The sequence below is a fragment of the Convolutriloba macropyga genome, unplaced genomic scaffold (assembly GCF_964194025.1).
Source record: "Convolutriloba macropyga unplaced genomic scaffold, txConMacr16.3 SCAFFOLD_851, whole genome shotgun sequence".
NCBI lineage: Eukaryota > Metazoa > Xenacoelomorpha > Acoela > Convolutidae > Convolutriloba > Convolutriloba macropyga.
Window position 1 is genome coordinate 39,256 of NW_027451324.1, and position 14,517 is coordinate 53,772.

Genomic DNA, 14,517 nt, shown 5'->3' on the forward strand with positions numbered 1-14,517 from the left:
GGCGAAACTCAAAAATCAATCAGCATTTTTTAAACCAAATAATTGCAAAAGTCTTAAAAATAATTAGCTTTTAACGAAATAGTTTTGGATAAGTTTACTAAAAAGTCATAATGAAACCAGTAACACTTGTCTCTGGTTAGACAGAGCCATAGGAACGGACTAAAAAGACAAAAAACTCAAAAAAAAATACGAACAAAAAATTACAATATTTGCGAAAACACAAATTAGTGAAATCATTAAAATCATTAGCTATTATCTGAACATCATGTATTTTTTCCAATTCTATTATAATATTACAGCTATCATTATGTTGAATGAGTAAATAAATTCTATTGAGCCACATTTGAAAGTCATTGAGATCTGTTATTAATCGATTGTGCTAAAGGAAGAGAAAAAGAAACAAAAACACACCTTTCACATAAACTTTATAAAAACGCATATTAGCCAACAAACAAAATATCAGTTACGTCATAATATCAGCAAACACGTTAATTTTTAAAATACAAGCAATATGTATGTGACCTCTCGATGATGAGATTAAGTTACAAGTAGACGAAAAGAACAACAAAAACTGAAAATTAAAAATCTTTAGAAATCTTGAAAAAGTAAAATATCATAAACATTAAGACTATTCGCAGTAAAAGAACTGCTCTGGGTAAAATTGTTCATTCAATTCTACACGACCTAATGGGACCGGTCAGCTTTTTATTGTTACCTAAAGAATGAAAAAAAGCAAAAAACGGCAAATTAAAAAAAATGAGCGAGAAAAAAATTCGAAGCCATTAAAACATGTTTTTTTAAGGAACTTTTCTACTTTCAAATTATGTTTTCATAGCAATGGAATTATTTTTTTAACAATTTGACTCCAAAAGATCAACAAACACGAACAACTACATTAAAACCACGAATTGTTTGAGAAAACCATTAGTATCAACGCCATTAAATTCAATAGCTTTCAACGGAAGCTAATAAATACGCTAAGTCATGCCTCGATAAGACGACAAGGATATTTTTCATTAATAAGTAATCACTGAGACATTACAATATGTCATAGATAATGGAAACAACAAGAAATACAAGCAAAATCCTAAAATTAAGTAGAAAAGTGCGAGAAGAAAATGTCGAAGCCATTTAAACCACAAACTTTATATATGATCCAATGAAATTCAGCTGTAAGCCAATGCAACTATCAATATAAAGATAATATCTTAAAATTCCAAAAAGAAACAAAATTAGGAAAAAAATTCCAAAAACTTAAGAAAAATGTGAACAGTCATGCGTCGAAGCCATAATACCAATAGTAAGAAGATGAAACCGTTAAATAGATTGAATTTGGTTGAATCAGAAGAGGGTCCGATCATTACTGAGACTGGCTTGCGGTCCACGATAAAAAAGGTTAAGATTGGTTAATTTTCAAAAAAAAATTTGAGTTTTTTTTAAAAGTCTAAACAGCCATTAAAACTAATAGCTTTTAACAGAAGTAACTAAATACACTCAATTAAAGCATTTGCCTCGATTTGAGGACAAGAATACTTATCATGCATAGGTAACCAATAAGACGTCACAATAAGTCTAATGACTATGGAAACAACAACAAATATAGGCAAAAACCAAAAACTCAGTAGAAAAGTGCGAGAAGAAAGTATCGAAGCCATTTAATCCAAAAGCTTTTCTCTGAAAACCTTATCCATCATCAATTATCCAGAGGACGTCTTCTCTAAGCCAATGGGAGATACCAATATCAAGATAATGTGATAAGATTTCAAGAGGAACCAATAATAAGAAAATATCCAAAAAATTTGTCAATTTTTTTTGACAACTTGTCGCATTGAAGTCATAAAACAAATAGTTAGAAAATAAAACTGCTAACCAGTTTGATTTTTGTTGCGTAAAAAAGAGGGGGTGCATGTTTACTGAGACTGACCTACAATTAAGTTTACGATCTGTTAAAGTTAAAAAAAATTGTCCCGAAAAATCATTTTTAGCGGCTTAACAGCTATTAGCTGTTGACTGAGAGCGATAGATAGGTTCACTTAATGCTTATTACAAAATCTATTGCGCTTTTAAAGAACAAGACAATGGCATAGAACTCCAGAAAATTTGTGAAACTTCAAAAAGAAAATCAAAATTTCACTAAATATTACGAAAACTCAGAGTCGAAGCCAAAAAAAACACGAACAATTATTTGAAAAGGAATTTTTTTTCATTCGGCTTCATTTGACTGTGAATCAGCTTTTTGATTAATGGAAACTAGATATGAAAAGTGACTAGTCGCTAGGTGACCCACGAAAACAAAAAAAATATGAAAAGGTTTCTAAAAAAGAGCTCTGAAAGAGAATTCAATTTTTTTTGATAGTAAGGTTCCCTATGAGACTCGAACTATTCTTTTTATCGCCTTTTGTTTATTAAAAACTCCAAATTGTTTCATTCTGTGGCCTGAAATGTAATTTTGAATTAGTATTTAAATAAAAAATTATCTTAATTTGAAAAAAAAAATTACACTAAAAGTGAACAATCATGCCAAATATCTCGTGTTCACACAAAACTTCCAGCCTCGATAACTCCTCGAAAAAAACGAAATTCAAAAAAATCTTTATAGTTTCAAATTCTACGCTAGACGAGCTTTTTAATGATACTACTCACATTTCTCTACAATCAATATATCGATAGGCCAAAATTGTCTGAACAAAAAACACATTTGAGTATATAGTTTCTCCCCCCACAAGTGGGGCCGGAACAATCATAATAGAATTTTTTAAAATATTTGTTCCCCTTTTGACATGTTCCCCTTAACATGTTCCCCTTTTGACTTTTTGTCATTTTTTACCTTAATGAAATAGTAGGGACAACCGTTCAATAGCTTGCATAAATTTTACCAATTCCCGGCCTTTTAATTAGAGGTTTTTAAAATTATGGACACTTTTGTTGTTTTTGTACTGTAATAAAAGTATAAATAGTCCGTTCAATGAGTAGCTTAAATTTTACCTACTCTTGACTTTTGTTTTAATCAACTTTAAAAAACTACTGACTTTTGGGCTTTTTGTACCCAAATAAAGAAGTACATTGCAACCATTCAATGATGTGCTTTATTTTGTTTTATTTCCATGCCGTTTTTAATTGAGGTTTCAAATCGAGTTTTTTTTTTACTTTTGATTGTTCAGCAAGATTATTGGAGGCTTTGGTTAATTTTGAACAGAAAACTAGTTGTTGCATAGGAAAATCAGTCAAGTGTACACAAAAAAAACGTTTGGGTTCTCAAGTTCCAGATAATCTGGCACAACAACTTTGCTTACAAATTTTGAAGATTTACTTCTAAGGTCTAGAAAAACAACCGAATTCGATATAGGAAAAGGTGTCCTGATTGTGCTGGTTAAACAAAAGATATCAAGGTCTAAGTTATTATAAAATTTGCGTTGTGATCTTATTCAAATTTTTATCTTAAAGTAGTTTGAACCACTCTGAACAAAAAAGAGGTAATTGTTAGAAAAATATATGTAAAAGTCGGAGAATTCCAAAAAAATTGCCTAAAGGTTTATATCACTGTTGAAAATAATGCGTTGCTATTGCCGGAAAAACTTGTTCTGGAAAAATATTGTTTATTGTTGTTTTAGTTCTGATTCAAAAATTCGTTATCACAAGGTAAGAAAAGCAAAAATTAAAACAGCTTAGAAATTTTGCCACGTCTGCCCAAAATTTTTCTTCTGTTTTGTCAAGCCTAATAAACTGGCTATCTCTCTATGGAGGACAAAAGAAAACAAACATTAAATATCTGAATCTTTAGCTGAAAACCTCATTTTATGATTCTAGACAATTAATTTATATTTAATTAAATTCCTTAGAAAAAATTTCTTCCAGTGGGCATTAGATATGCTTATGAAAAACATGGCATATATACACCCTCTCCAAAAGGAAGTCAAAACTGACGACGATAAAAACAAAGACACATTTGTCAGATGATTTGATGCCAAAAATTTTCTCAATTTGAATTAAAAAGTAACCTTTGAGACTTCTCCGTATCTTTCTGAGTTAATCCCCTTTCTCATTCGGATGGGGGACAGCTGCAGTTGAATTGAAAAAATGTTTTCTGGAAAGATTTATTTATTTCTAAGAGAATGAAAACTGTGGACGACAACAACTGATGAAAACTGTGGTGTGGACAAAAAGCGGCAATAAAAGACACCTCATGCAAACAGAACGGCTGAAACTAACAAAAGCCAACAGACCAAAAATTGAACTTTTTATTGTAAACATGTCGACTTTTCTCAGACTCTGCAAGTCAATGAAAGTACCACTTCAAGGAGTATTCAACACTTTGATTCTTCTGGCTTTTGTCAAAACGACGGCCTAAGAGTCCTTACGTTTTTCAAACAAATGCTTTGATCAAAACCCACGGTTGTTTACTTGGTTCGCGATGAGTTCTGTATATTTGTTTTGAACGAAATCACAATAATTTGTTGATAACGTTAATTAATTCACAATTCAATGCGACGAATTTTCCCGAATTTCCTGGTAACTCTTCCGGGAAAAGTTAAGGTATCCGTGATTCCCGTAGTAATTAGTTGTCTCTAGTATTATTATTATCCGCGCTCTTATAGAAAAAAGGTTAATAATATAAGCTTTTTTCCCACCTTGCGAACGATTTCTTTTAGAACATACAAATGCAGCAGAACAGTTTTCTGCACTGGTGGTATCTGATACATTATTTGTTTACCTCCTTATAAAAAAAACTTGATTATGGAAAAAACAATTAAATTTTCAAATCATCAAAGTAACTAAAATTATAGTTCTTCGAAAAGTCTCTACGTTGTAGTATACTGTAAAGAGATCGGTTCAGAAGTATAGAGGTCCGTCTAAAAAACAGAATTCCCAAAATTGTGCTTTATGATCTCTTCCCTAGTGATCGACGAAATTTAAAGCTTGCAAGCATCTTGGAAGGAATCTTGCAAGTGAGTGCATACGGGTATCAAGTTGCAAGCAAGATTTTCGTTTGATTCACATGCAAGAATCTTCCAAGCTTTTGAATTCAATTGCAAGATTCTTGAAAGTTTTTTCATTCATCTGGCAAGATTACTTGGAAGATGGATCAAAAAGCTCGTAAGAATCTTAAAAGTTTTTCCGATTCATATGCTAAGGAAAGGGGGCTCGAGGGGTGAGGATTTGGCAGCAAACAATTTTTATACGTTTTTGCATGGGTCGTTTTATTTTTTTTGCGACTAAATTTTGCCAAGGATTTCAGTTTTGTAACTTGTTCAATACATAATTGAACGTTGTTTTCAAAACCAATAGTACACTAATTTATTTTTTGACTGGATTAATTTCTTGCAAGATTCTTGCAAGAGTCTTGCAAGCTTTAAACTCACTGATCACTAGGGTTGTTCACTACAATTGAAATATACGTACCAAACACGCAAGTAGGGTGTTTCTGAAACAAAATCCAAAATCCTATGAAATTATTTGAAGAGATGCGTAAATGCGCAAGTGATTTTTTAAATGCCTCAACCTGGTTATAAGAAAAAAATACCCAATGATAATAATACCCATTTTTTTCCTTTTGATCTTTTCTTTCAATAATCCGATTGCAAATTAGCACTGGGTGTTACCAGAGTGTTTTATCGCACTTAAGCGCATTGTTTGGTTGTGAATCCACGATTGGTTGTGATAGTTTCATATAGAGACTGCTGAGGCACTGCCCCGTCGTATGACAAACTGAACTCATCTTGCGTTAAGAGCTTGATAACTGCACTCATACAAAATCATACGATTTTATCTCGTGTGATCAAATATCTATGAAATGTTTGGTCAGAAACCAGCGTAAGGTGTGCTGAGGAACTAGGTTATATTTTCTGTGCACATGATTTTTAGTGTGAGATCACATGAAAAATCGTCTATCGACACACGATGTTTCAGAAAAAATCTGACACACAATAAATCTGGCTGTTACATGATTTTTTATGTAAATTTACATGAATTTTTTGTGATGTGCATCAGAATTTTTGGTCTGATTTACATGAAGTTTCGTTTACATTTTCATGTGAAATCACACGAAATTTTGTTTGTTTGTACTTGATTTTTGTGCTATGTCACATGAGTTTTCATGTGATTAACACATGACATTTTGTGTGGTTTTATATGAGAAATAAAATGAAATTTCATTTAAATCACACGAAAAATTGTAATGCTCATTCCTAGAAATTCATGTAAATTTACATGAAATATCATGTAACAGCCATATTTATCGTTGGTCACCTTTTACCGAAAAATTGTGTGTTGACAAACGATTTTTCATGTGATCTCACACGAATGAGTAAAAGAGTGTATAGTTCATTACGCTCTTAGTTATCTCACTTGACATTAACGTTCTAAAAAGTCGTTCTGGTAAATTTAACAGTAGGGAAAATAATTGGGTACATTTCGGATATTTTAGCAAATTGGGCATTTTTGCTTAGGATTTTTTTTCATGACACCGCTCAAATTAGACCGTTGATTAAATCCTGATTAAGTTTGTAAATGTAAACCATCATGTTTATGCCACAAGCAGTCTTAAACTTTGTAAACAAAGGTCACTGAGATTAATTAATTATCATTCGATTGTTATGGGTATCGCCCAGGTTGAGGTGCCAGACGAAATTAACATGTGATCAGACCATCTCATAGCAAAGTATCCTCTGATCAGACTAAAGTTAGCTCGAAACACCGTGTGCGCTCGAAGTGCGCTCGAAACTGTCTCTGATCAGACTTTTTCAGGCGGAAAGGACCTCTGATCAGACCAAAATCAGACCATTATCTAGACGATAGTGCTACCATGGCCCAGACCGAACCCAGACCATCCTCCAGACGATTGTGCGCTCAAAATCACTTCTGATCAGAGTCAATTGCGCTCAAAATAGTCTGATCAATGAATGGTTTTCACTATGAACGATCTTTGTTATAATATATTCAATTCACAAAAATTGATGTTTGCATTATTGAATTCATTTAAAGAAAATACCGTTCTAAAAGTATTATTGCTAAAGAAAAGAAAACCCATCTGCTGAGAAAAAATTTATTAAGTATACATTAGTGCATTTTTCGAACTCAATGGATGAATTTAGACCACTTTCCATATAAAACGTCGTATTCTACAGTTAAATAAAATTTCCTTGTAAGGGGACTGGCATGTTCTATCAGCTGAACTTCTTTGGTTCTGATCAAGGCCATCAGACTCTAGATGTGTCTGTGATCAGAATGCTGCTTTTTGTTGCCTCTTGGCAGAGCCAACGTCTCTCGTTAAAAAAAACAAAAAATCAAAACAAAATTTCATCTCGAAATGGTCTCTGATCAGACTAATGTGTGCTTGAATCCGCCTCTGATCAGACCATTCTAATCTTGAAGTGACCTCTGATCATACCATACCCAGACCGAAGTGACCTCTGATCATACCATCCCCAGACTGAAGTGACCTCTGTTCATACCATCCCCAGACCGAAGTGACCTCTGATAATACCATCCCCAGACCGAAGTGACCTCTGATCATACCATCCCCAGACCTGAACTGACCTCTGGTCATACTATTGTGCGCTCGAACCAAATCCTAGACCCTGTAATTTTGGTCTGTGAACACACCGTGTGCGTTGGAATTGGTCTGATCAGAGGTCACTTCTGGATAGCACCTCAGCCTGGGTGGGCTATTTAGATTTTATAATTCTAATATATTTCTAATATTGGTGCGGGCGATCTTCGTCCTAAATTGTAATTTATGGAGTGTACGGTCATAACGGTACATAATAGTGGGAAATAGCCCTATTTCGAGATAGTACCAAAGCGTCGCTGATTGTGAATCCAAGTCCGCCTTTATCAGCAGTATGAGCGGCACATCTGACGTCACTAGAACTGGATGCTTGGTAAGCTACGTAACCCAGAGCATTGCGTCTGGCTTCATCAAATGCCAGTTGTACACAGTTTGAGCTCACTGTTGCAGTTGTGTCTAAATAGATGGTCAAAATTATACTTGCTTAGGCTACTCGTTCACACTCAGTCGTATTGTTTTAAGATGCTTCAAAGCACGCAATAGTATTGCACGTTTTAAAAAAATCGAAGTTGCTCGATTATTGGGAAACCGAACTGTGGGAAACATGTAGCTCGCTTGTTTATTAATCTATAAATGCTTGATTGAAACCTAGAATAAAATTTTAACAGTGTACAAGTAAATAGTTTTGAATAAGAGAACTTTCTTTGTAGTTTAGAAATTCTTTCAATTTCTATATGAGTCTTGTAGCTCTTTTCAGAACATAACAAGAACTTTATTTGGTCAGACTTACGACTCCAATCGTAGTTGGGTGTCATTCCATTGAGAAGGACTCCGAACACTTCCTGTGCAAAATTTGACGCTGGACACCTATTGCGTCCTGTAAGCAGAACGAATTCTATCAGGGAGAAAGTTGGAGCCGGATTATTCAAACTTGAGCACCAAAAATATGCTTTAAAGTAATCACGGGTATAACTTCGGTCGTTATTTAAACCCAAACGACAAATTTTGCAGATTATATTGTTTTACAACAAATGTTGCAGAAATTATACTATAAATAATGTTTCAACGTTGAAGAACACGAATGGAATGGTTTTGCAGCAAAAACTAAATGGTTGGAAAAAGGCCTTATCTAAAGTAAATTTGTTACTCACTTTCTAGCTCGTAATCTTGTCTTTTTTTGAAGTGTTTTGAAAAATACTCCTTAATAGCCAGGTCTTGATTTTCGCAAACCTTTATGTAAAATTTAGAATGAAGTTTCTGCAACAATAATTTCTCAAGAAACAGATTCCTATAGCATAGGTTTATGACGCAAAATATTTAAAAAATGTTTGATGATTTCATACACTTAATTCTTCATAAATAAGTATAAAATCTTAAAGTTTGAACAATCAGATATTCGTAGCTTCTGATGTTTTGCAATACCTTACGGCATACTGTAAACTCTCCTATAAATTAGGCCTCCTGGAGAGAAAATTAGAAACAAACAAGGAGGCTCAGTAATGTGCGTATGCACATAATGTTCCGACCCCGCTCATCCACATTCTTTACTTAATTGGCCACCAGATGATGAAGAGATAGAAAACTTTCAAAAACATACATATCATTCAAAAAACAACCAATCGCGTACAATAATGCCACACTAGGGGCTAAAAAAGTTTTTGATAATAAGACTAATAGAAAGGACCGTAATAAAAATCAAATAACAGACATTATTTACGACCAAAAAAAAATTAAAAAAAATCATATTCGCATCAGATAAAACGAAAGAAAATATTTTAACCTATACTTCAATAGACAAGATATGGGACCTGTCTTTAATGCGAATTGTTAACAGGTCAACAAAAAGAGCAAAGAGGTGCGAAGTTCAAAAATACGTTTCTATTTCTGAAAACAATTAATTTCACAGTTACTAATGTCATTAGATAAGAAAAGAAACCACTAATATGTTCACTATATCTCCATAGAAATCAATTAAGACATGATGACATTATCCAAAGTTCAATTGCGCAAAAATTCAAAAACAAAGGGACCTATGAATAGGTTTGTAAATTAAAAAAAAACGAAAAACTTGTAAAAAGTGTAAATATTAAAAAATCTCAAACATTTTATAAAATCTCGTAGTAACAGTAGTAACAAAGCCAAGAAACAAATATTTAAAGCAAAAATTGCTATAAAGATGAAATTATAGCTCACTGGAAACGGGTTTTGACCTGTGCTTACAGCGACTGAGCTACAAATCAACAGAAAAACATTTTAAAAAATGACGAAGCTCAAAAACCCAACTGTTTTTGAAAACAAATATTTCCAAAAGTCATAACAGACTTAAGATTTCAACAAAAAACCATGTATTACGTTGCAGCAGCCCAGAAAGCCACTTGGGCTTGTTAATATTCATTCTAATTCACGACCTCACAAAATAACAACAAAAATATAAAGAAGCCAAAACTTCAAACAATTTTACGTCATCATACTGTTCCAGATTATATAATTCTCAGATGTTACCTGGAAGAACTGTAAATCGTCCATTTCCACTCATCTTAACATAGTCGAATCTTCATTATATAAGGACTCTTTAGACATGACAACAAAAGTGACAAAAAAACTGAACAGTAAAGAAATCTCGAAAACTTTTATGAAACTAAATGGTCGAAGTAATCAGTCACCAAGTATAACTAAGCGCAAAAAAATGTTTAATCAACAAAAAAAATTAGTTTTCTAATGCGAGAGATTGAGTCGCACGGTGACAAAAATTAATGCAAAAAGGAGACAGTTGAAAAAAAGTCTCTTTTTATTTTAATCTGAAAGTTATTAAAACAAACAGCTATGAACTGAAATCTTTAATTAGGTTGAAATATACGTCCTGGGGAAGTTATTGAGACCCATCGCTGTCAGTTTTATGGCGTACAACAACAAAAAGAAAAACAAACATAGGCAAAAACAAAAAGAAAACCACAAATTTTGCGAAATAAATTTATCTCAGCCAAAAAGCACCAACTATTCAACAAAAACAATTAACCAATATAGATAAGCCTTTTCCACCGCTGTGCATATTCTTTAATTAGGCTTGTTTCAATTTGACTTGTGAGTAACGTGATAATTTGAAAAGGACACAAAATGAACTCATAAAATATGCAATTATGCTTAAAAATAAAAAAAATGAAAATGTGTAGTATCAAAACAAACAAACCATTAGTTGAATTTAAAACCGTTGTCAGAAGTGATTTATAACTCAAAAAAAACTCTTATCTGCTGTTTTTACTGAGACTGCGCCCGAACTTGAGAGAAGTAAGATAAAAAAATGGCAAAGATAAAATAATGGCAAAAAAATTCACCGATTTTTTCTTAAAGCGGATATTTTCAAAGCCATAAGAGACATTAGATAAAGACTGAAAGAACTGTATAGGTTAGTTTATACCTCCTAAGAATAACAGGTTCTTTGATTAGGGACAATAAATCTCTGGGCTACAAAATTAAAACAAATGAAAGCAAAACTCAAGAAGTCCATAAAACTTTTTACGAAATCAATTGGTCGGAGGCAGAAAAATCTTGAGCTTAACTCTGAAACCAAAAAATATTCTCGATGGGCCTCGTTTATTGTAAAGAGTATCGGTGTTAAAGTTAGCCCTGATTTGTTATTTTGCCAGTAATTTACATAAAAAACATAGCCAAAATATTTTGAAAAAAAAAGGTCGAGCCCCATTAAATAAATTTTTATAGTAAGGATCCCCGGTGAAGGCAAGATCAGCTCAAAAAAAGTTGCGGGTCTAACAAGGCGCAACTTTGTTCAAATGGTTGCAGAATCGATTAATTTTGAATTAATATTTTTCATTTTGTTAATAATAAATAATGCATTTTGTATAATTATCGAGATTAATTTTCCAAAAAACGGCAAAATTGTAAATCCAGAAGAACCATAAATCTAGAGGGAGAACAACTAGCTCCTATTAAAGCCTTAGAAGAAAATGACCGCAGTTTTAGGGTGTCTATTTCCAGCAAATTTAAAGCAAATGGGCTAAAATTTAAAATTTGGTCTCACTTTGGACGAAAAAGTCTAAATTTTAAAAAATTCAGCTTAGTTTCTAGCCAGAAAAATAGGATCGAACAATTCAGCAACCCTCTTCTATCTGCAAAGAGAAAATAGTTAACACTACAGTTAATAATATTAACATATTTTAGTAAAACTGACAAAATTTGGGTCAAAAATACGGAAAATTTGAATAAACAGCTGAATTACGTCCAATATTCATAAAACTTCGATTTATATGTGCTACTAGCATAAAAGCATAGATTAGGAATTTCTTGATATATCATGAACACCTGCACTTAAATCATCAAAATTTCGGTGAGCTAGCAAGACAGATGTCCAGTGAAGAAATCTTTTCAACAGTTCTTGTTTATGAGGGACACTTTCCTAGGTTTGATATGGTTAACCAAAAAATATCAATCTCGCAAACAGCGATCAATCAACCAATGTAGATGCTTGCATTAAACCAATTAAACACCTTCTTTGGCTACAAAAATTATCTGGGCTGTTTTGTATCTCTAAAAACAAAATATTTTTGGGTTGAAAAATTGTAATAGTTCATAACAACAACGACAGAAATACAATAGTTTAGCGTACGGTTTCCATGGGAGGCGTAAATGGAAAACTAATTTGTGGGCCTGAGAAATCAAAATATTTTTTAAAGGATTGTACATAAACACACAGAAATTAGAATATTGGCTTTTGTTGGAGCCACAAAATGGGTACAAAGTTGCGGATGATGTTAATTTTTTAAATGTCTATATTAACTTGTTGCTATGAAAATTTGAAACCTAATTGAAGTATTGAATTAGGGTTGCGATAGTCGAGAGATCAGGTTTGCCATTCACACGCACACCAATCATTAATTGAGAATTCAATCCCTTGCCTCCGTGTAGCTCTCTCTGTGTGTTGATGAGCTCTCACTCAAACAACACTTACCATTTAAAAGTTTCAGACGCGAATAATGACATTAGTCACGAAAAAGAGCAATGCTGTCCATAACAGCACGCTATGAAATCAAGGGACATGGATAATAGAAATCGGTAGTTGAGAACAAACCGCTGTTTCCTAATGCTGTTTTCCTTTGATCAGGCAGAAAACAAAATAATTGTTGTTATTTATAATCGCTTGATGGGCGATTTCGTCGAAGATTTAACTTGGCAGCCTGAAGTATTTACGCATTTTTTATCGTCTAAAATTATTCCACGGGAAATCAAGAAATATATCGATTGCCTAATATTGACTTAATTGGTAATATGATCTTTTAGCTTATAATTCATCTCCCCTCTCGCTGGGTTAGAAGCTCTAAACAGTATACAAACTCTGATCACTATTGTCGGTATTTATTTTTGCAGTTAGTTCGCCAGAGAACGCTTGTCAAAGTTTTTGTTTAAATGCGGTTTACCTTTGAGAAAACAGGTCATGAAACTGGCATCAACTTCAAGCATGATCTTAGTGAAGTCTGGCTTGGTAGTGATGGCGTAACAGTTGAACGGACCAGGAATTATTTCCGAGGCTGCATTGTTGTAGGGTGAATCCATCACAGCGGCCCACGCTATGTGTGATAAGTCATTTGCTTCCTTTAATAAGGTGGGGTATATTTATTTAAGTGGAAAAAATTTAAAAAAAAAACTAAACTGCGGTGCATAGTTGACATTAGAATTCATACTTGTTTTTTGGAATAGCTCAATTGAAATAATGTGATCAATTAAAATACCCAGCAGAAAGAAATTATAAAGCAAAAGACAAAAGCGAGGGCAAGAAAAATAAAAGTTCAAATTAAGTTCTATCATCAATTGTGCATGAAAAATGAGTTGATTTTTAAGTGAAATTGAGCGGCAATTACTTCTGATTTTTTAATTAATTTTTTTCCGGTGACTCCCTTTCAACACTTTGGAGAACCAACTTACTCTAGCAATTCACTTATGCTTTCAAATAGGCTCAACAAAAATTTTTGGCTCTGATCACTGTTAATTGTTATCCCGAAATTGCTTCGGGCTGGGAATTTAGGTGGCAGAATTTTAGCATTCACCTTCTTTTCTTCAAAATTGACGTTCAATTTGATCAACACGCCTCTGCTTTCATCAAATGCATCAATTTACACCATGATTTTTTGTTTTTTTTTTACAATTCTTTTCAAGCATTTTAAGTTTTCCGTGGTTTCTTTAGGCAAGAAAAACTTCACAGTGAAAGGGCGAAATAAGCAATTGTGGAAAAAAAATTAATTTTCAGCGATAAATGACAAAAAAAACAATCAAAATTTTATGATGCCAAAAGATCGATCTACATTATTATAATTAACAATCAATTCCAATTAAAAAACTCTGGTTGAATTGAAAAATAAAACAATAGAAAAAATTTTTATTACACAAATTTCAAACTTATGATAGCCTTATTGATTCCTTATTGGCGCTTAAGATAAAGTTTTGTCCTTAAAATTTTCTATAGTTTTTGAATACTTTGTCATTTTCAGTTTATTCATTGCCGGTTAATGAAATTTATTTGTGTTATGAAGTATTGAAACCAGAAGTGAACAAGACCATGTGTGATGACGAGAGATTATAACATCAGAAAAATGTTCAATGTTTAGAAAATTTACTCACTAAATTTGGCCTTTAGACAGTACCCAAGAAAGATTTCTATTTTCTCACAGAATTCTTTTTTTGTGAAGGTATACAAAAAACATTACGAAACCTTAAAGTGCTTTTCTAACAGTTCATCCACACAGGCCGAAACCTTATTCAGATGTTTTTTGTGTAATCCACTTTAAGCTCTTTTCACTAATAAAGACTCGCTTGAGGGAAAAAATGATTCAACTAAACCGAAAAAGATTAATCCAGTTTGAAGTTTTTTTGCACAAAGCCATAAGCATTCAATACTGCAATCGAAAACCCAACTGGACGGAAAAAATTTACGCACAAATAATTACATGTAGAAATAATTATTTTTTGCCAAATAGTAGTGAAACCAACCTCGAATTATTGTG

General features: G+C 32.8%; 1 protein-coding gene across 1 annotated transcript in view; it reads right to left on the reverse strand.

Annotated features, from left to right (window-relative positions):
• LOC142356574 (uncharacterized) overlaps window positions 1–13,072 on the reverse strand; it is a 37,898-nt gene extending 24,826 nt beyond the window's left edge. Inside the window, exons 1-3 of the mRNA XM_075408445.1 lie at window positions 12,937–13,072; window positions 7,797–7,963; window positions 5,361–5,422 (exon numbers count right to left, since the gene is read on the reverse strand). Coding sequence (XP_075264560.1) covers window positions 5,361–5,422; window positions 7,797–7,963; window positions 12,937–13,072 — 365 coding nt within the window. The remainder of the gene's footprint in view (window positions 1–5,360; window positions 5,423–7,796; window positions 7,964–12,936) is intronic.
• Between the last annotated feature and the right edge of the window lie 1,445 nt (window positions 13,073–14,517).